At 38.2% G+C, this 22,513-nt stretch overlaps 1 protein-coding gene across 2 annotated transcripts in view; it reads right to left on the reverse strand.

Moving 5' to 3' along the window:
- atp6v1h (ATPase H+ transporting V1 subunit H) overlaps positions 1–21,067 on the reverse strand; it is a 29,591-nt gene extending 8,524 nt beyond the window's left edge. The window contains exons 1-13 of one of the 2 annotated variants that reach the window (XM_040018177.1): positions 20,937–21,067; positions 20,083–20,236; positions 17,453–17,552; positions 16,772–16,861; positions 16,029–16,142; positions 14,777–14,881; positions 13,586–13,645; positions 12,493–12,590; positions 10,363–10,555; positions 4,037–4,215; positions 3,725–3,850; positions 2,364–2,465; positions 767–880 (exon numbers count right to left, since the gene is read on the reverse strand). In XM_040018177.1, coding sequence (XP_039874111.1) covers positions 767–880; positions 2,364–2,465; positions 3,725–3,850; positions 4,037–4,215; positions 10,363–10,555; positions 12,493–12,590; positions 13,586–13,645; positions 14,777–14,881; positions 16,029–16,142; positions 16,772–16,861; positions 17,453–17,552; positions 20,083–20,186 — 1,385 coding nt within the window. In that variant the 5' untranslated portion in view covers positions 20,187–20,236; positions 20,937–21,067. The remainder of the gene's footprint in view (positions 1–766; positions 881–2,363; positions 2,466–3,724; positions 3,851–4,036; positions 4,216–10,362; positions 10,556–12,492; positions 12,591–13,585; positions 13,646–14,776; positions 14,882–16,028; positions 16,143–16,771; positions 16,862–17,452; positions 17,553–20,082; positions 20,237–20,936) is intronic. The other variant, XM_040018186.1, reaches the window with a different exon arrangement.
- Between the last annotated feature and the right edge of the window lie 1,446 nt (positions 21,068–22,513).

Consider the following 22,513-nt stretch of genomic DNA (forward strand, 5'->3'; position numbering starts at 1 on the left):
AAATTCAGACAACCGGCTCTCACCCTGCATTAGCCTGATTAGCCAACCGCACATCAAACGCACAAAGGCAGAATCCTAAAAACGCCTCTCCAGTCACGTTTTAGGATATAAAAGTGCTTTTTTTCTCTCATATGTCTGAGGCAAATTTGAGAGATTGCATGGTCTTTTCCTCCTTAAGTGAAAGTTACAAAATCTAACCACATTTAAACATTTTTATTCAAGATGCTGCATGCAGGACACAGATACAATGTGTAAAAATGTGATTTTCAGTGTATACATCACACTTGTGCTAACTCACATTTTCCATTATTGGCTTTACACCTACATTATTTTAATTATGGGTTTAAATAAAGTTTAAATAAGCGAAACATATAGATCTCCCTAGCTATGATGACTAAATGCTCAAAAATGAAATTTTCATTGACCATCCAATATAGTCTTACCTGACTAACGTTTTTAGATCGTTTTAGGTCAAGGACTAATTTGCCTCTTTCTGATCATTTTTGCATCTTCAGCATTCTCATCAGTATGACTGTTCACTGACCTTGTGTCATTTCCAACCAATCTCCGCTCACGTTAACCTTAGCGGATGTCTAATCAGCCAGAGTAAATCATAATATGCATGAGGGTGTGCATGGTCTTTAATCACTAGCGTGTAGCTGTAGCTGATTGCTTTTTTTCATGTCAGGAAAGTTCAGCTAATGCTTTAAGGTTAAGTTCATGTGAGTGAGTTACATCAAACAGAAGCTATAAAAAGTGCTCATACCAGTTGTGGACCATCAGCTTCTGCACAGCCAACAGGGCGTTGTACCGGACTAGCTGGTCCTCATGGTGCATATGATTCATCACAAGCTGTTTTCCACCGAGCTGCTCAATTACCCTGAAATGGGAGTGTTATAGGGAATAATGGGACAGAGGTTTTATACACAGTAAACAGGTACTATTTTCGTATTTTAGGTCATTGAGTGAGCCATCATGTAATCTAATCCAGCCTTGGTGAAATTTTCTGTGTATCTAATACAGGGTCACTGGCCTTTGTGAAAGGATAAAACACAGTGAAAAGGAAACCAGATGTAATGCTTGTAATATTAAAGCAAAAGGTTTGATCAAAGAAAAAGTAGGTGCTGGCACTGATACTATTACGCATTTCCATTGGGTGAACTTATTCCTTCCAGGTGCATGATATTCTGAATGAATTGCAGTGTATATATATTACTGAACTGCCAGTTTGTCTTCACAGCACTGACCCTGAAGTTCACTTTGTTAGAGGATCACTGGGTTCATACTGAAGACCCTGGATCAAATTCCCCCACTGAATCATCCTCTCAAATGGCACTTAAATTCAACAAGGCACATAAATTGGGTAAATAAACTATTTTGGTTGTTCAGGCCTGTGCTGACTTGTGATTAAATGAGGAGTTCTGCTAGTCAGGTAGAGCTTCTGCTGCTCCACATTAAACCAACTGTCTGAGTTCTGTTCGGGATCTCCACCAAACTACCCACCCTGAGCTCTCCCTCTGATGTACTCACATCTAATCCTGACATTCTGCTCATTCCCAATGACAATCCAAACATCTGCCACCTCAGGCTCAGCCTCCTGTCTTTTTGTCAGTGCCCTAGTCTCCAAACCATAGTAGCAGGTGACAATAACATATTGTAAACTTTCCCTTTCACTCTTTTTTTCACAAATCATGCCTCACACTGTGTTTGTGCCAGGAAAGATAGTGACTGAACCTCGTCAAGTCCAGCCAGACTTGTCTCTATTTGAACTCATATAACTAATATTTGCTACCCTTACTGTTTCACCTATCTCCCTCTCATCCACAAACATATTCTTTCTTGCCTCTGCTCACTTTGCTTCCTTCCTCCAGCACTTACCTCAATCTCTCCAAACTTACTTTGGTTTGGTATAAATTGTTAGTCACAATTGACACATTTTGGGTACTTTTAAGTTTGAGTAGATTTGATATATTAAAAAAAAAAAGACTATTTAAGTATCACTGAAGTATGTTAAATAATATTACTGGCAGGTGAGATGGCAGTAATGAGATGTTTGCCAATGACCATTAAACAACAAACAGACGAACAGAACATTACTACGTAACACCCGACTGGCACAATCTGCATGGAGCAGTCAGATTAGATGTGACTGTATAAAACGAGAAACACACAAAGCCTTAAATGATTACCACTGCCAAAAATCTGGTGTCAAGGGCAAACTGTGCTAGGCAAAGCCAGCATAAAACAACTCCGTTACAACGATGGGCTGTCATTTGAGGCAGGGTGTGTGGGAGGTGATCTTCAAAAAAAATCTTTACTAGATTTTAGTGAATATCTAATAGTATTTATGCTTAACATCTCACCTTTTACCACGTGGATAATGCCGCACATACTCTCCAATGTCATGAGCTGCCACTGCTATAACCTGAGGATCATCAGACACTTCCAACAGCCTCGTCAAAATCCTTTCAAAGAAACACAGTGAAAATAAAACATTAAAATGCAGAGGTCTGTTTGCATAAAAAAGATTCAATCACTTAATTCTTACTGATCTCAATCACATATCTTTAAAGACGCATCTAGGCAAAGATTTTTCTGAGAAAGCTTCAAGAAAAATATAAGAGCTGAGATTACTTTCTTTAAAGCAGTTTTCTAAGTAGAAAAGCTCTTATTCTCACTAAGCCAAGGTTAGTGCTACTTTAAAACTGGAAATCCCAAACACTAAACTCTGAAGCCAAGGATATTAGATGTAAGGCATGCAGTGAAAAAGTGGCTTCTTCAACATGGAATAAAGCCTTCGTGAGATTATGGGGTAAATACTAAAAAAACAGAAGGCTAATTTAAGCCGAGGTGATGGCTGAGCTGATTACAGAGAGGGGACAGCGATGAGACAATGAGGATTTTTACAGAATGTCAATAGCACAACAGTGTGTGACCCGAATAATGAAGAACACACACACACACCAACGGATGTTTTATCTCTCGCAATCTGAGTCCTTAGATCAGAAACACAGACACATGATGTTGTGAGTGTAACTCATAGCTGATAAAAGTAAGGCATTGGGAAGGTATCTCGAAAGAACTGATTGTGAATCAAGTATAAAACTGGATTTTTCCATAGCAGCATCTAGTCACGCCATGAAAGGCTGCATGCTGTCCAAGTGTTTTTCCACTGAACCGGCACATGGCAAGGTAAAGTTATTTACCTTAATGACAAACCAAAGCAATGACCCTTTGTAACCCTGATGCTTTCAGCTCTTTTTTTCAGGGTGTCTGCTGTAGCAAATCCGCATGTTTTAACTAATCGTCAAAGAAAGGTGTCAACATATATCTTTATATTATCTGTACTGTAGCATTATATATATCTATATATCTATCTATCTATATATATTATATAAATATATAAAAATTATATATATCTATATATATATATCTATATATATATATATATATCTATATATATATAGATATATAGATATATATAGACACACACACACACGAGGGGAAAAACACTTTAAGACATTTTTTATTCACCTCCTCTTGTGGCGAAAGTAGATAAGAAGTGACAAATCATAGTCTTTGTGCCCTTCAATATCGGAACAAGGTGCACTTTGAGAAGCTTTGTCCTTCTGCTCTTACTGAAGTGTCAAGGTAATAATAAATCATGTTTTAAAAGGCAATGGAGAAAATGAGTAATCTCATGACAGCAGATGCTTCATCTTACTTGAGGAGCTCATAGTTCTTCTCGTTCAGGCGGACAGCGTTCTCACGCCAGAACTTCTCTGACTTGTGGACAGGACTCCACTCCAAGCGGCCAGACTTGAGTTCAGAGCTGTACTCATCAAATGAGCTGTTGATCAAAAATAAACATCATTACCTCAGACAAAAACAAAAACTACTTTGTTAATGGTAGCTGTATGAAAAGGATTGCACAAAGACACTTGACTTTTTATTCAAGCTCCATTTTTTAAAGAAATAATGGTTTAGTAAACTAACTATGAATGCATGTTATTCATAAATAATCTTAATTAGGTACCTGAGATCCTGCACACTCTCTCCGAGCCTTTCAAGCAGGAACTTAATGTCCTCAGTGATGTCCTCATCATCATATTTCTGCTGCTCAAGGTTCTCGAGCTGCTTCAGCACCTTGCACTGAATCATAGCCAGTGCATACTCCTGACGAGTCTCCCTCTCCGCCGATTTCTCCAGGAGATTCTGTCAAAGAAAAGATCATTATTAATTCACTAATTGATGAGAAACTTAGCTGGGGTCTTAATCAGAAAGCAGAAATGAATCAATGAACGAACAGGCTAATAAATCATACTTAACTATTAGTCAATGGAAAAAAAATACTCAACAGTTCATCGATGAACTGTTGAGTAAGTAATTTTTTGAGCTAAACCTCAAACATCTGCCTGTTGCACCTTTGTTGTTTTTGCCTGTAACAACTTATGAAAGATGAGAATTTATTTATAAATATACACTGTTACTGTCAGAAATGTTGCTATACGATCTATACTGTGTTGCTGTAATATTCCTTTGTTTTAAATCACAATACAGAAATCAATGAGCAGGAGACCTCTGCAGCATCATTATGCATTTATTTACGTGTTCATCATGATTTTATGACTGAATCACTGTGATGACTAGACTGATATTTGAGAAATCGGTTGTGCGTGTTTGGTCATTTTATTCAGGTCCATTTTGCAGTTGATTTGTTTTCTATATTTTCATGTATTTCTCATTGTAGTATCGTAACATTGTCAACTCCTGATGTTAAACAACTTTATTAAAAGGTATAAAATCTGTCCAATGGAGCTAATGGTTTTCAGAATACACATCCTTAACTAGGATTCAAATTCAGGTGTTGTGAGTGAGTGTGAAGGGAAAGAAAAGTAGAGTTGCCCAGCAACAAGAACACAATGTTCAAGTATTATAAAAGCTATTTCTGACGTAAAATCTGCGGACAAAGTTCTCGGAGCCCGGCCTCAGGCTTTAATGGAGAGAAAATTGTGGTGGCAACACTTGGAGTGACTCAAAAGAGAAGTGGCTTTTGCACTGGGACTGAGAAGAAATCACTCCATACCTTGATTGGCCCCTACAGCTAACACTTAGGGAAAAGCTATGACTAGGTCAAGGTCAAAGTCAAATGTATTTATATCTAATATTTCCAACAGCTTCCGAAGTGCTTTACAAACTAAAAAGCAACTAAACAAGGGAAATGCACAACAATGAAAATAAAAAAAACAAATATGAAGAAGAAAGAATAATACAATAAGACAATAAAAAAAACTAAGAACAACAATGACTGAGGCTGTTAAAACAAGTGTCTGGTGTCTTCACTATTAAAAAAGTTCCAGCATTTGTGCAGCTTTAATATATAGCAGCAGACTATTCCAGAGTGTGGGACCTGCCACAGAGAAGGCACTGTCACTGCGAGACTTAAGTTTAAGCCTTGGAATGGATAACATTAGTTTTGAACTAGACCTCATGGTTCTTTCTGGAGCATGAATAGATAGGAGCTAAGATGGGTAAGAATAGACTCGCCCATTTAGTGATTTAAAAACAAAAGGTAAAATTTTAAATCGGATCATATAAGTAACAGGAAGCCAGTGTAAAGAGGCAGATGAGCTGGAGGCGACTGGTACAAACTGAAATAAAGAGAGTTGCAGAAGTCCAATCTGCAAGTAATGAAGAGATGAATAATGTGTTCAAAGGCATTAGCTGGAAGGTGTTACCTTGGCTAGCTGTCTCAGATGGAAAAAGCTATATTGGTGCACTCACCTGCCTACACAATTTAAACGAACCATCAAGGTACACGGCATGGGTTTAACATTTGTCTTACAATGAGTGGATAAAGTAACAGAGTTGCCAAACATTCATTTAGGTTTAAAAAATTTAAGGACATCCACTGTTTAACATCTCAAAGGCAACACAATAACAGCTGAAATGAGTCTATCCCTGCTTTTAAAGGCAACAGATCTGCAAGTCATCTGCAAAACACGGAAATGAAAGGCTATACTGTGAAAAAATAGACCCCAGTGGCAACATATACAGTGCAAACAAGGCTGGATCCAAAATTGGGCCTTGAGGTACACCATAATAAAGAGGGGCTATGTTCAAGCTGTAGGGGGCCATGTTACAGAAAAGGTCCTCCTAGATCAGTGAGATCAAAACCACTGAAGAACAGATTCTTTCAGGCTACAATGTGATAGGAGGATATCATGGTTAACCATGTCGAAGGCTGCTGTATGGCCCAACAACAACAGGGTAGCAGGGCTGCCAGAATCCAGAGTTAAAAGAATATAATTAAAACCCCTTAAAAGTGCTGTCTCAGTGCTATGTAGTGACTTAAAACCAGACTGAAACTTTTCAGACTATGAGTAGACCACTTTCTCTAAAACTTTTGAAAGAAAGGGAAGCTTTGAAATGGACCTGTAATTAGCCTGAGCAGCTGGGTCCAGTATGTGTTTTTTTAAGAAGAGGATTTTAAGAAGAGCCCATTTAAAACATGATGGGACACAGCCTGTAATAAAAGAGGTGTTAATTAATCTCTGGATAAAGCTGAGCACACAGGGGTCTGAGGCGGTGGGTGATGAGAGGGGGGCCTAATAGCTGAAACTGTGTCGCTCAAAATTGCCTAAAAATCATCATACATACTTGGTGAAGGTACAGCACCAAATTATTACATGGACTAATAATATGATTAAAAACATTAAAAAGTAGACACTAAAACTATAGAATTAGTATTTAGAGTGTTTACAGTAAACACTTTACTGTAAACACTCTTGGTAAACAGAGATACCGTCCTTAAATACCTGTAAAGAAACATACGACCTATTGTTTTCCCATCTCCTCTAAGCACGGCTGCATTTATGTCTAAGGGTGTGTGTATATTCATTCAAACAGGGTTCTGAAAATGGCTTAGAGCGCTTAGTCCTGAGTGGTGCGATTAAGTCCAGGATATCAGTGCAGGTGGAATTAAAACTATCAGAATTGTCCTCGACACTTTCACAGATTGAATTTATTATCCTATAATGAAGAAATGTGATACTAGATTGAGGGGCTATTAGATGATTGCGCGCTTGTCTTTTATGTGCTAGAGTGCATGACTTATCTAAAGAGCAGCGCAACGTTATAGTGAATATCGCAGGAAAATGACCAGAGAGACACAATTCAGATATTTCTGTCATGTACACACCAAACCTCTGTGATAGCACTAAGTCCAGTGTGTGACCTTTTTTTATGAGGGGGGCCAGTGACCCACTGTGTCAGGTTAAAAGAGTCCAGAACATTTAGAATGTCCTTGACCAGAGGTTTAGACTCACAGCAGACATGATTGATGTTTGTTTGTTTGTTTGATGGCAACGAAAACGGATGTTGAACACTGTACATATACCTCCACCCATACCCGAGGTCCAAGGGAGGCTGAAGAATGTGAAGTCTGGAGGAAGAAGTTCAGAAAAAGCTACAGACTCACCACAGTTTCTGTCAAAAACAGAAAACCAAGCTGCTGAGACTTTGTCATTAAGAAGTTGCTTAATACAAATGTCTTGTTTGATAGTGATCTAGTATTTAATAAAGCTATTTGAAGAGTGCAGATTTTGACATCTGAAGCACAAGCATAGGCAAGGCTGCAAAGATTTGTGAGATCCATGCTACATCCACAGGACCGAGGCCGCTTAGGAAAACAGGGAACCAGAAGAAGCTGATCCAATGTTATGGGATCTCCAGGGACAACATGCAGGATCCATCTAATGGTGTACTCCACTGGTCCTGTAGTTGCATGAGAAGCACAGAGGTAAGCCCTGACTCTGACGAGTGTACCAGCCCGTTTTCCCTGTTTCCTTGGGAGCTTCTTCCAGGATGTGGCATTAGGGAGTTGGCACAGGTATGTCAAAAGGTGGTAAAGCTTGTCCTTGCGCAGTTTGTTTCAGAACTAGACCATAAGATGCTTTGATCTCTAAAGGCAACTGGTGATCACACACGTAGTACTAAGACATTTAGAGATATTATAGAAAGGAAGAGAACTAACATTAACCAAGACAAAAACTGGCAGACACCTTGCCATGTGTACTGCTGGCACCATCTTTTCTGGCACCAGCAAATGTGACTAATATATCACAAATGTCTTTTAAGAGTAACCTGCAATGTCTTCACAAAGATCAAACAGTCAAGTCACTCCAAATATTTAGAGCCTAGTTACCACCTAAGGGGTTGTGGCTACAAGAAGGTTCAACATTTTTAGGCCTTAGCAGAGTAGTCAAAACAAAAGTTTTAGTTAAACTAATGCTAACACATCACAAACGCAGCAGTTCTGCCTTTGAGGATGTGTTCAAGGACTTCCAGATGGTCTGGATAATAAGTCACTTTCCTCATCCCATGTGGTGAGCAGAATCATTTACATAATTAGGACATTTGGGACAAATAGCAACATGCAGAAAAGCGCTGAATATTTTTGTAAAATAATCTCAAAATAATCTCAGCCTTCTAAAGATTGGAGAGCCCCTGGGTGTCAACAAAGAAATACCCCATTTGTTGGTGAAAAACAACGTCTTGTAGCTCTCAAACGCACACACCATACAGCAAGTTGACACACTCATGAGAAAACCCGCTTAACGTAAAGATGTGTTGACTCCATGCACCACTGCTTTTAATTAAGTGTAATGTAGTGAAGTTCCCAATGAAGAAAACAAAGCCCCTATCTTTCACGGGTGCATTTACCAAAACCTTCATGTGACATCTCTACTGGCAGGAGTGTGATGAAAAAGCTGTGGGCTGAAATTAAAACCAGAAACAGATGCAGCGATTGACAACACGCATAAAACAGGACATAAATTTGGTGTCAAATAAGTTTCTTTCAGCATAAATGAAAAAACAAAACAAAAAAACCAATAAAAACATTGTAATACTGACTCAGATTACAATGACATCAGTGAATACCTTCCTCAACTTTAGGTTCTAAAATCAGCTCTGAGCTCATGTTTCAATCATGTAATCAATGCCATTTATAACACCATTGTGCTCTGAGCAAGGTCACTGAAGCTGTCTGGGTTGAAAAAAATAAAAGCAACGCTATCACTGAAAAGTTGTATTTAAAGATCCATATTTCCCTTTAGACATTTCACAGAGTAGAAAAGATTTTTTGTTTAGTATTCAAGATGATGTGTGCTGAGGGTGGTCAGGTACTGCAGGCTGTCAGTTATACTAATGCGTTGCTTTAAGCAGAGGATCCTTACAGTCTGTGTCATTAGTATGCTGTCTGTCTTTTACAGAAAAAACAAATCATCTGCATAATATGTGTAATCATTCAGGACTACGTAATTATTTCTATACTTTTCCCAAGCACAGTAGCGAGCTTGATGAAGACCTGAAAGCTACTCCACTGAGTGCATTTCCTATATGTTCCAGACTTGCACTGGTACCCTGTCAAAATTATTAACTCTGTGCAGTTAAAATTACATTAACATTAGCTAAAAAATGAGGCCTATGCCATTAATTCAGTTTTGTCAGCAGCACACTATAGGGATTTCATTACCTGGCATAAACACAAAACAACAAAGTCCAGAACACAGCTCTTAGGACTACATTAAATATTCAGCCGATGTTTTGAACAATCACAGCAGGGAGCTGAAAGGGGAGCATAGTCATAAATTGCATTTATGTATCATTTATGGCCCTGCTTCTTTATAGGCAGCCCCATCTGTTGATTTAGAGTTGCCATTTTCGTTTCCTCTTCTTGTGATAAAGAGCAGAATCCAATTAGATGCAAATATGCTGTGCCAGAGTCTGAGAAAACGCATGCTCTATATCAGAATTAAAGTGCTGGTAAGAACTATGTGTTAACAAACGCTTTTCCATTTACTCATCCAACAGTTACACAGTCATGTTTCAGGCCACCTGATGAACCTGTAGTCCAGCCTTTTAGTTCTGTTTTAGGTCTCCACTGACTTGAGGAAAGTATATGTGTCTTCAGCTGCTACACACTCCACTACGCTTTCCAGCTAGTTGCTGTTTGGTGTTTATCATGTAGGCTAAAGTGCTTTGTTTTGTTTCCTGACAAACAGCAGTCAGCTGTAACAGGGTGACACGGTGAGACGGGTGAGAATCGACCAAACAATAAAATTGGGAAAAGCTGCAGATTTATATTTCTGTTTGGGTTTGTGATCACCACAAGAGAACCCTTTCACTGTGATGCATTGTTATTTAATATATTCTAACTAACTGTAGCCACTCCACATACTTGATAGCTCTAGGTTTTCCCCAAAACAGAGGACAAAGGACAAAGACAAAGCACAGAGAAAATGCAGATGCAGTTGTATCAGTGGGAAACATACAATGAGTGAAAAATTCTCCACCAACCCTGAAGGCAGCCAGAATGATTCGGGTGACCTTCTCCTTGACAGACTCCTGGAGGATGTCGGACAGGGCAGGCACTACGTTGTAACGTCTCAACTGTTCACAGAGCTGAGGACTGAAGGCCAGGAGCCAAACACAGAAGATCATCTGGTACTGGAGCTGGAAGCCACACTTGTTGCTCAGCACTGCTGTGATGCTTAAGCAGAAAAACAATATAAATAAATAAAAAGTAAAATGGATCAAAAAAAGTGAAAAGGGAAAAAGACCAACGTTTATCACTGCTAGCTGTTTACTAATAGGAGAGCTTTCACAGCTGTGTCCCTACACGCTGCTCTTCCATTATCTGTGATGATGGCTGAGAATGAGATGTTCAGTCTTTAAATAACAGAAGAGTTGTTCAAATGGAGAGTATGGTACTAATGATTACAAGTAGACAGAGTGTCATACATTTGCAGAAATAGCTGTAAAATGCAGAGATGTGGATCTCACAGATGTGCGATAATTATGTGATATAGATTAAGCAGTGAGGCATTAGTGAAAGATGATGGTAAATCATACATAATTTGTACATTAAATTTTGAACCTTTCATGTTCTGCCTCACTCAGTGTAAGCATGAACCTGCAAAGTTCTCGATTGTTTGAATGGCAATTGTACAGTAATATTTGAGGGGGACTCTTCAGCACTTTGCTTATTTTTGGTCAGTTACAGAGTAATTTGTAACAAATATGACGAATATGTTTAAAAGTGCATGTGAAATTGTGTGGCTCTGAATTTTGTTTTGTTTACATATTAAGTTTCATTTATTTTCGTCAGGGCAGAGATGGCACCTTCTTCACAGCAGCACCAAAAGCTACATCAGATCTTTTTTAAACAAAATATAAACTTGGTATAGAGTCAGTAATTAATTTTTCATGCTGCTTTGTGCTGTCTGGACTAAATTTTTCACCTTATAGTGTGTCTCTTATATAAATTAAGTCAAATGCAGATGATTAACAGCCAGGCTTTATACTACAGCCTTACTTATGTTTGGGTAAAAGGTAAGTCAGAGGTTTGCCCTACTGTGACTGGCTGTTAGGTTATTAGCTTATCCAACCATCAGACAGGCAAAGAGTCCTATCAAGAGAATAATTTTACATTGAAACAGTGGATGAAGTGGATATAGAAATATAGCTGAAAAGCCAGTAAAATGACAAAATTTCATGGCTCCTGCTCCTTCAAATAAGTGAATTTTCTGCTTCTCCTTTAAGTCCTTTTGTTCACCTAGAGATGTGGCTTGTTGTCAGCCAAAACGGGCATTGTGATGCTGTTATCTTGAGCTCTATTTCCTGATTTTTTATCTTTCAGTGGTTTTTGAAACTTACTTGATCGGAAGAAAAGTAGTGTGAAAACAAACAAACAATAAACCAGCTGCTGCACAACCTTTTCATATGTTTATATCATTAATTGCCTAACAGAGAAAAAGACATTTAGAAGACCGGAGAGGTTCTACTAATCGACTCAATCAGGAACCAAACCTCGATTATCGCATACAGGAAACTGAAGTGAAATGGGAACTTCAAAAACAATTATGCCATTATAAAAAAAAATTCCCATGGTACAGAGCCTTTATCAAAATATGTCTGTGCCAACTATCCATCATCACTCAATTATTCAATTTTTTAAATATTTTTTAGCAACTTTAAAGAACAACCTTTTCCATAAGCTCTTAGTCTTTACAAGATATTTAAGTGTCACAGTACAGCAGAAGCAAGATGATCACTGGTGACTCAAGGAAAAGCAGAGCAGACATGTATGAATCAGGAGGATGGAAAATTAATCAAGTTAAAACCTTTTAAACAGCTGAGATTACAACTATATTTTTGAAAAGAGCAAACAAAGTTACGATGCTTTAGCAGCAGCACTGTGTCATGACATCCTGACAGAGACACTCTACAATACTACTTTACATGATGTGACTGTCACTGTCATATTCTTCCTTTCAGTGATTCTTTTCAATCTAACTAATGTATTTACAAGAATCCTAAGCATAAGCAAACCCATGATAATTCAGGAACTGTATTCATATTGATTCCAAGGGCTATTTCAGCAGCTTAACCAATGTTTAAGTCAACCTTAATACATGCTTCACTCACCAGTTAACTCCATCAGCCTCCACCCAGGCAAACCTATACTCATTGATCCTCAGCATCAGCTGGAGGCACCCAGCCACACACTGGACATACTGAGAGCTCTGCAAAAGACAGTGGCAAACATTTACTTAAACATGAACTAAAGCCTTAGCAGTGAAACCAGGAGAAAAAAAACACAACAAAATGTTAGAAAGTCAAACACATTTAGTGCAGCTCTGAAACATGAAGAAGTTGATGATCAGGGACAGCACATTGAAAAAAAAAAAAACACTCCAAACTTTGCATTACAGTCACCTTTCAAACCCGAGGCATCGCACATGCAGTCTTTTCATATGAGTCCATCAACACATGCTAGATCACACACCAACAGTACAATACAGAGCAGCAGGAGGGAAAACGCTCATCACACCTAAGCAGAATAATGTAAATTGAGATTAGAGTGGAAGAAGCTGACAGGAGAGAACTGATCACATTAATCTGTTATTTTAAAGAGGTTGGGTAGAAGCAAAGAAGTCCAGCGAGAGAAACAGGCAGCAGTGAAGAGAGAAGAGTGGAGGAGCGGGGGTTACCTGGCTGAAAATGCAGAGAAAAGATGACGATCAGTTGTTAGATAGCCGTGTACATATTTCTGAGCATACTTATCAGAGTAATTATATTGTATTAAAGATATGAGATATAAAATGGTAGGATGCTGCTGCTGTGAAAATGCTTTTTATATTTTTCCTTTTTTATTTCAATGTTCAGGGAAAGATGTTTGTCATGCGCTTTCTGTTTTAAAGAGAACTAGCTTACAGCATGCAATTTTCAATCAGACAGTTAAAAACAAACAGTGGCAGCAAACACCATGCCGTCTAAATGGAGAATTCTTTCTAAAAGCGTCTCATCAGCTGACTCATTTCTCCAACCATCTGGAATTAATAATGAAGATCTTGAATGCAGGAAGAAGATGGGGCAGAAACGGGGAGGAGAGAAAAGATGTGAAAGTCCAGTGACAGCTGACAGATGCCAGCTTGCACAAACCCAGCATTTTGGTTTCTTTAAACTCTTTGTATGGGAAGCGCCAGGATGGTTGAAGCTGCACTTCACTCATACTCACTTCACTGGGAGAAATAGTTCCTGCTCCAATGCTTGTTTCAGGACCTGTACCATGTAGATTCTAATGAGAAATAAACAAAAGAAAGAGGTGCAAAATTGTTCAAAGGGATTCACTTCAAGCCAAGGTACAGAGGCAGTGGACTCTACACGGTATGTAATTCAGGGACAGCAGGTGCTCACTGATTGGTTGCCTGGCTGCTGAGGGGGAAAGGAACATCAAATGCAATTTCAGGAAGCAGTTTAAAAAAAAACTTGCAAAGACAGAACGTGTTAAAAATAAGAACAGTCACAAAACCATGCTGTTGTCAAAAGTTGGATATCTATAAAATCTGAAGACAACTTTGGGGCTATGCTGGAAATACTGGCATACAATGGAGAAACTAGATGTCGTTTTATCAGCCTACTCTTTATTGCATACATCTGCCAAAGCATCGCTAGCACCTACAGAGCATCTGTCAATGGAAAAATCTCAAGGTCTGACAAGCCTGTTCAAACCCAATATGAATACATTATATTTCAAACAAGGCTTCCACTGTGAGCCCAAAAACTGAATAAAATGCTGACAAAATGAATAGGTGGAAATTATGAATTACCTTGGCTTTTTAGAGAGTTACACTCTGGAAAAAGGGAGTAAATTAAACCCCACCGGTGAAAGAGGAGCCCAGTGTCTCGAGAAGCTGAGAGCCAATATCTGAGATGTTAATAACCCATGAAATGATTCAGGAAAAAAAAAGTTGGAACCATTTCGTGCAGCTCCAAAAATTGATTTGAACACTAATGTTCAAACTGAACCAAATCGAAGAGTGCAAATGAAATGGATCTTTACTAACCAGCATTATGAAATGTAATTTGTGCAATGATTTAAATATGATCTTGCAATATTCATACTGAAAATGAATGTTAACGAGAATAAATGTACTGTTTTAGTCACGTTCATGGTGTTTCTTAACCTTAAACATCAAGCAACCTTACTATATATACTACTACCAATACCAGCAATTATACATACACGCAACAAAGAGACAATTAACTGTACAATAGTGTAGCACAAAAATTAAATACTTAAAGGTTCTTTCTCCACAAGCAGTTAATCACAATCTATGTGACCTTAAAAACTGAAAACAGCTTTAAAACTCAGATTTAGAAACTATTTTAACATTATATTTTTTGCAAACAATTACGCTTCATTTACCTGTGAGCTGAGTTGACTCTTGATCCAGTTGAAGTAGTAGTTCAGATCACTTCCTTCCATCAGATCGCGGCCCCAGGCAGCCAGCTTAGCGATGATCCTCGCCGCCTATTAAATGAAGGAGGATATTTTACATCCATATTGTCTGCTAGCAACAGAAATTTACAGAAAATCCTCAATAAAATATAAAGTACTGACAGATCACGGTGTATGTAATGTAAAATGTGCTATTTGTTATATTACTGCCATACCAATATATTTTGAGGTGTTTTTTACCTTTCAAGTGTTACGTTCAAGTATTAAGATAAGGAAGCAAAGGAAATAAGCTTAATATTATCCACAGCATTCTCTATGGGAGTTTACATATTCTCTGAGTCTGCATGTTTTTCCTGTGCATACGAGTTTTCTGCAGGTACTCCAGCTTCCTGTAACAGTTCTAAGACTTATATATTAGGTTCATTGGTTACTCTAAATTGGCTGTGTGAGATGGATAGAATGCACAGAATAAAGCACTGTATGAATGTATTTTCTAAAAATGCAGTGTGTCGTCTAAAGCAAATAGGCTGTAAGAATAGAAAAGCACTATATAAATTATCATTATATGATCTGGGCATAATATATATATATATATATATATATATATATATATATATATATATATATATATGATTGAGGCCACAGCTACTGACTCATAAACAATTTCAGCTTGGTAAGTGTTCTGTAATGAGACAGAAACAATTTCAGTTCTCCAATTTCCTCTTGGCCAGGAGAGAAACATCAAGCCTGTAATTTAAAAACAAGACTCAGCATGACAGTTTGATTGAGTTAAGTGCTGTGTCATAGACTTGGGGTCACATTAAGCCCACCTGCTGGATGCCATCTGGCTGGTATTCTTAATTAAGCTTTGCCCTATCATAGTACTCAGTTTGTCATTAGGTGGCCATTCTTTATTAGAAAAGAGTGGCAGCGAGAAGTCATTACATTTAATTGCCTGTTTTTAAGGAAAACGTGGAAGGTTGCTTTGTGAGGAATTATTGATGCCTTGCCATGATTAGAAACAGAGACATCTATGAAAAATGTATGGCTCTAAAAATATAATAGAATATACCAGCTAATTTAGAGTATTCTATTAAGTACACTATGATCCTGCTTTACAAGACCACAAATGTTTTTCCGCCTGGGTCACCGTCCACTGTGTACACGTGCACAATTTACAAAAATTGTCTGGATGTGACTTGTTCTGTTTCTAACTCACCATGTGGACAGTAAAGAGATCCTGACGATTCAGCATTGGAAGGAAGTAGGACCAGGCGGTGTTTTTTGTCTTTTTGGCATAGTCAAAGAAGATGTTCACCCTCTGATGGTTCTCCTGCGAGACAATAAAAATAAAACTTAATTGGATGAGCTCTTGGGTTGTGCACATGAATACTAAACAACTGACTGCCTGACAGACAATCTATTTTATAGGAACACAATATTTTGAAGAAAATTATCTAATGTTAATAGAAACGTGATTGTCCCGATGGCTAATGCCATTATTAAAGGTTTAATCAGTTTTCTCCAGTTATCGCTGTAGCTGCTGAGATTTTAGTATTAGACACCTATTTTCCAGGAATGCTGCAGAACCCCTGAGATTTCAATCACAACTCTCATCAGCCAAGCCTCCAAATATACCACTTGTGTGTTTAAAGATGTAAATCTCTGTTTTCGTTTTCAATAATTACTAACCCACGCTTGAGTTGATTCTATAATCCAAGCACAAGGGGGACCTTTAATAGTTTTATTTTAGCTTTTCTAGAAACTTAGCAAGGCTAAGAGTGCTTCGAAAACCTAAATCACAAGTCTGTCTATGTGAGGGTAAAGCAATGTGACCTGTGAACCATTCACACCCTCTATATAAAGAGCATGAATCTCAGTATCTTTGTCTACATATATATAGATAGTAGGTTTGTACATGCATATTCCATTTGTCCCAGGTCAGTGGTTCTGTCTGTGTACCTGCAAGGTGTCATCAATCAGAGTCAGGATGTACTGGACCGTCTGCTCTTTGGAGATGTGAGCCATCAGGTTTAGAAAGGTCTTTGCACACTGGGCAAAAACAGAAAAAAAGCACATATGTATTTTAAAAATTCTGCACTGAACCTCTGAAGAGATTCAAGCTCAGGTAAACATAATGCAAAGCAGTGTGTCTGAAATAGATTGGTAGGAATTCAATTCACAGCAAGCTGCGATCTTACAGATAACAGAACAACACAAGCAAACACAAGAGCTGGTGCTGTCTTGTTAGTGATGGACACAGGCAGAAAATATTAAAAAAAAACAAAACAAAAAAAAAAAAACAGGAAGTTGTCACATCAACAGTGATTAAAAAAGACATGTAACTTCAGTAAAATTGCACAACTATGAAATGCTACAAAAAACTTTCAAGATTGCACGGTAAATGCTAAATTAGCACAGTGTTCAGCTGTCCAACTGCTTATGAAGGGAGATGATTAATGTTCATTGTTTTGATGTAATGCCATCATTTATCTGAAATGGCATAACTAAGACTCCTCACTGTGACTGGTTTTTGCTTAATCTATAAGGCTGAAAACATCTAAAAGAGGTGGTATGAATTCCCTGAATGTTAACACTGATGAAGCACATAAAATGGACAGACAGTAGAAAAGGACTCTATACCTGATGCCCCTCATTGGTCAGAATGACTTGTTTCTGATCAGAGCTGGCCACCTCAAACTTCTTGATGAATTCACAGTCCTCTGTTGAGATCATTTGACTTCTAAAAAAATCATGACATGATTTCCACATTAATACAAAGATAAAATTGGACAAATGCAGCACTCCTAATAATTTGCAGTCTGGCTTTTGTAGAGCTCATTCCACCGAAACAGCTCTTCTCCTTATTGTTTCTGTTATATCTGCTCCCTCTTCAGCACGTTTTGAGCACTTTTAAGGACTTTTCTTATCACTGCTACACACATATGTTTTCAGTATTTCTTTTTATCCCCAAGAGGTTTCTAAGATTCAGATCACGCATGGGGGCTTAGACTCTATTAAAAGTTGGATGGCTGACAATATTCTCCAACTTAATAATAAAAAGTCCTTGTCTGCGCCTCTGAGATTTGAGACTAAAGTAATGGAAATTCTAGGTCCTCTTGCTATATCTTCTATCAGGAACCTGATAACACAACCTATAACTTTTGACTCAACTTTCACTCTGGATGCTCAAATTATACCTCTGGTTTGCTCTTGGTTTTACCGGTTAAGAAATATTGCCAAAATGCCTTTATATCATCAAATCTGGACTACTGTAATCTATTGTTTAATTCTAATTGTTTTATTCTAAGCACTCACATGTAAAACCATTACTGATTCCACTGCACTGGCTTCACATTAACTTTAGAGTCTACTTTAATATTCCTGCTCTGACTTTTAGAGCTCTGCATGGACAGGCAGCAGTGTACATCAATGAACGTTTACATCCATACCACCCCAGCAGGTCCCTAAGGTCATATGATCAGGGCCCGCTGGCTGTGCATCACACAAGGCTGAAAATTAAAGGAGACAAGACCTTTTGCAACAGTTGCCCCAGACTCTGGAACGTTCTCCCACTGAGCCTGAGATTTGTGGACTTTTTGTGGATTTTTTAAGTTCTAGCATTTGTGTTTTGAAATAATTTATGATATTTATCTTGAAAGTTATATTTTAATTAGCGCTGTCAACGTTAATCTCGTTAAAATGACGTTAACGCCATAACCACATTAACGCAGCAAATCTCCGTTATGCTAACCGTGCTAACGCTGTGCAGCCCCCAGGCACGGGGCGATTGCTAACTGAGATTTGCCGTGTTAATGCGGTTATGGCGTAAACGTCATTTTAACAAGATTAACGCTGACAGCACTAATTTTAATTCTAAATACATTTTTAATTACTTGGTACTGTAATGTGTGCAATGATTTGCTACACTCAAACAAAGACACTCACTGGAGGATTGGGATTTGCTCAGTCACTAACATGATCCTTTGAATTGCAAGGGGCAACGTAAACAATAATGTCAACTGACCACAATATACCACATTTCCTAGTCAAGACAAAGCACAGCAGGTTCTGTAACGGCAGATGTTGTAAAAACAGAACAAAACAAAAAAACAAAAACATGCCAATAGTGTGACCACACTTATTCAAAGCTGAATTAAATCTGAAGATTTTTTTATGAGTCACAAATCATCCCTTCTTTACTAACACATACTTGTTAAAAAAGGAAGTATCACTCAAGACAATGAATCTCAGTCCAAGAAAAGGAGCTTAGCTATTTTAGATTACAGGACGTAGCCAGCACTAAGACCATTAAAGTATGCAGAAAAAAATAAATATTCATGAAGTGACAGCTCAGCTTAATAAGATTTTGACACACTAACTCTCAGGCAACATACACAACAACAACAAAAACAGAAACCTAGATTTAATTTCAGATATGTGGGGGCCACAAAGCAATATCGACAACTGGAGAAGATGAGACCAGGAAGCTAAACTTACACGTGAAAAACCTGCAGTCTACTGATAGCTACCATGAAAGTGGGTTATTTTTGTTTCCGATTTAGAACATGGTTACCCACTGTCTCAAAGCTGAGGCAACAGGGTTCAAATTCAGTCTGGGGCCTTTCTGTGTGGAGTGAATGCTCTCCCCATCTCTGTGTGGGCTCACTCCAGGTAATCTTTCTTTCACTGTTCAAAGACACGCAGGGGGTTAGGTTACTTGGTGATTCTAAATTGTCTGTATGTGTGAATGTGATCATGAATGGTTGTCTGTCTATCTGTGTCAGCTACTGAACAGGCCAATCCCAGTGTTTGCGGGCTGCATTAATATGACATCCAAGGTTATGTCAGGTTACAACTGAATAACATTACATTTAAGGGTTTCAGAGGGGTTTACAGTCACGATGTACCCTACCTACAGCATAGATTTCCCATTAATGCAAAAAAATAAAAAATAAAAAAAATTATAAACAAACAGCAAAGAAAGAAAACCTTTGGATGTGGTGACAATGAAAGAGCAGAGAAATATATGTAATTGGTGAGAACAAAATACAAGACACGCCTTCCAATATAATTTAGCCCACTACAATGCAGATACCATAGCTCGAAAGAAGATACACATATAGTCAAACAAAATTATGATTTACAGTGTCTCCGAAAATCCAAATTGCATGCGATTTGTAAAAGAAGAATTCCTGACAGAACTGTTGTCTTGAATTACATTATTTTACATGTGTATATTACCATGAAGTACCGTTGTAATATGAACTTACTGAAGGTAGGACTGCCAGTTGACCTGATTGGCCCGAACCTCAGCTGCTTTTGCAGCAATGATGTTGGTTGGGACCGCAGCGTCCACAGCCCCGCGAATATCCATGTTGTATTAAATCCCTTACAGTATATGTCCGTATAGAGATCCAGCACCACCTTATGAGAAACAGATTCAAATTCAGTACAGTGACACCCCCCCCCCCCCCTTTCTTACCTACAAGCTGGAAAGTTGGAGAACCAAGAACAGAAACTACAACGCCTGGGTTTATGCTGTACTTCTGTTAATACTCAGTTAAGATGCAGTAATAGCTAACAGGGCTCGATATCTATTTATAAAGCTCTTAAGCGAGGGCGAAAGCTATTTTATAGCATTATTCTTTCTTCGTGTGTGGATATATTAAACATTTTCGTGCAGTTTTATTGTTTTAATTTAAATGGCTAAACAGAAAAACAAAACCAGCAGCAGCAGGTCAAGCTAGGCAACTAGCTTGCCCAATGTCACATCAAGTCATACATTTGTCTTCCTGAGAGCTGTGATAAAACAACTTATGACATAGCTTTTGGCACCAACCTGTGCCTAAACTGTAGCCTAACACGGTTTGTACAAACAAATATGTCATTTATTAACGTCAAGGGCGACGCAAACATCGTTAGCTCAGAGCTAACCGATTGCAAAACAAGCTAAGAATGCTAAGATAAGCTAGCTGTGCTAATATAGCTTCAAAGCAATTCTGTAAAAAGCCCACATTATAACAGCTACACCGGAAGCAAGATTCAGAAACACACTTTTTGCCCGCTAAAAACTTAATCGATGCGTCAACGAACAACAGAGTATAAACTCGGTTAAATTTCTTACCCAGCTTCTGAGCTATATGAATGAACAGCTGACTGACTACAACACAGCGTCACGATCCGTCATGTGACAGTCAGTCAGTCACATGCATGCACTTCAGTGTGCAGTGCGGTCTTCAGAGCGGAAGAGTGTCAGCTTTTGTATTTTTGGATTACCACATCACCTTAGTGTAACAGTTAGGGAGAACAAGATCTTAATAAATGCCAAATAAGAATTGCCTATAAAAAACGAATCCAGAAATCCAGAAAGTAGCTTTGTGTTTAATGCATACGTACATTAACTACTAACTACTACTATTAACTACTTTTCTTCCTACTTTATATATTTGTTGTAAGGCAGTACTCGGGGGGAAAAAAATTATACTTTCTTTCTTACTGCGGTCGAAATATGTAAATTTCTTTTTAGATTAGGAGTTTGTATTGAGACATATAGTGAGTTCTTTTTTTAATTTCCAAATTCAGCATATGTAAAGTATTTTAAATTACTTTCTCCCCAGTCATTATCATCAGTAATGTACTACCTACTTAATTACTTACTATTAATGCAACACTAACAACCCAGTAACATATGATACACTTTTGTTTTTCCTTATTGCAGTTTTGACTTAAGTGAGAAGTGGAGATTTGCACTGGAGGGAGGGCCAATGAAAGTCAGTAGACAAAAGACAAAATGCATGTGTGCAAATCAGAGGGAGAAGAAAGAAAAGAAAGTTCAACATGCAAGGCGTATGGGAAATTAGATGAGGTAAATATTTGGGATCAACCATCCAAGTAAGTGCACGAGACAGGTGAAGAAGCATCTTTAGGCAAGGTGGAATGGGTGGAGATGAGTGGCAGAAGTGATTTATGACAAAAGGACAGCACCAAGAGTGTAAAGCAAGGTTTAAAAGTTGGTAGTGAGACTTGATAAGATGTAAGGTTTGGAGACAGATTTCCAATGGGAATGACCAGGATGGACACGAATAGAAATGAACACATCAGGGAGTCAGCTCAGGTTAAGTGGTTTGGAGACAAGGGTCAGGAGGCCAAGATGAGATGTTTTGCATGTTTGGACATGTGCTAAGGATGGATAGTGAATACACTGGACAAAGGATCCTGAATATGGAGCTACCAGGCAGGAAGAAAAGAGGAAGACCACAGTAATGATTCATGGGCATAATCAAGTAGGACATGCAGGGATGGGCTCATAGAGGACGATGCTAGGGATAGGGTGAGATGGAGGCAGATGATCTGCTGTGGCAACCCCTTAACAGAGCAGAAGAAGAAGAAGACTTAAGTGTTATTATTAATGCACAACTTTCACTTTTAAAATACCATTAGTTACTCACAGTTAAGCAAATCCTGATCTTTACAGTAAAGATAAAATATTTCATTTAATATTCTTGCATATTGGTTTTAAATTACAAATGTCGACCCACTGCCATTTACCATGTGTTGATATGGGACCGCTTAAAGAGTTTATTGTTCATTGCTTGAGCATGTTTTAACCTGTATTTCTTATTCAGTTTGCCATTGTATTGAGAGCTGTAGCCGAATTACTGAAGAAAAAGATTGAAAGTGCTGCCATCCTTTTGAAACACA

Source organism: Simochromis diagramma, unplaced genomic scaffold, assembly GCF_900408965.1.
Source record: "Simochromis diagramma unplaced genomic scaffold, fSimDia1.1 OVJJ01000205.1, whole genome shotgun sequence".
Lineage (NCBI taxonomy): Eukaryota > Metazoa > Chordata > Actinopteri > Cichliformes > Cichlidae > Simochromis > Simochromis diagramma.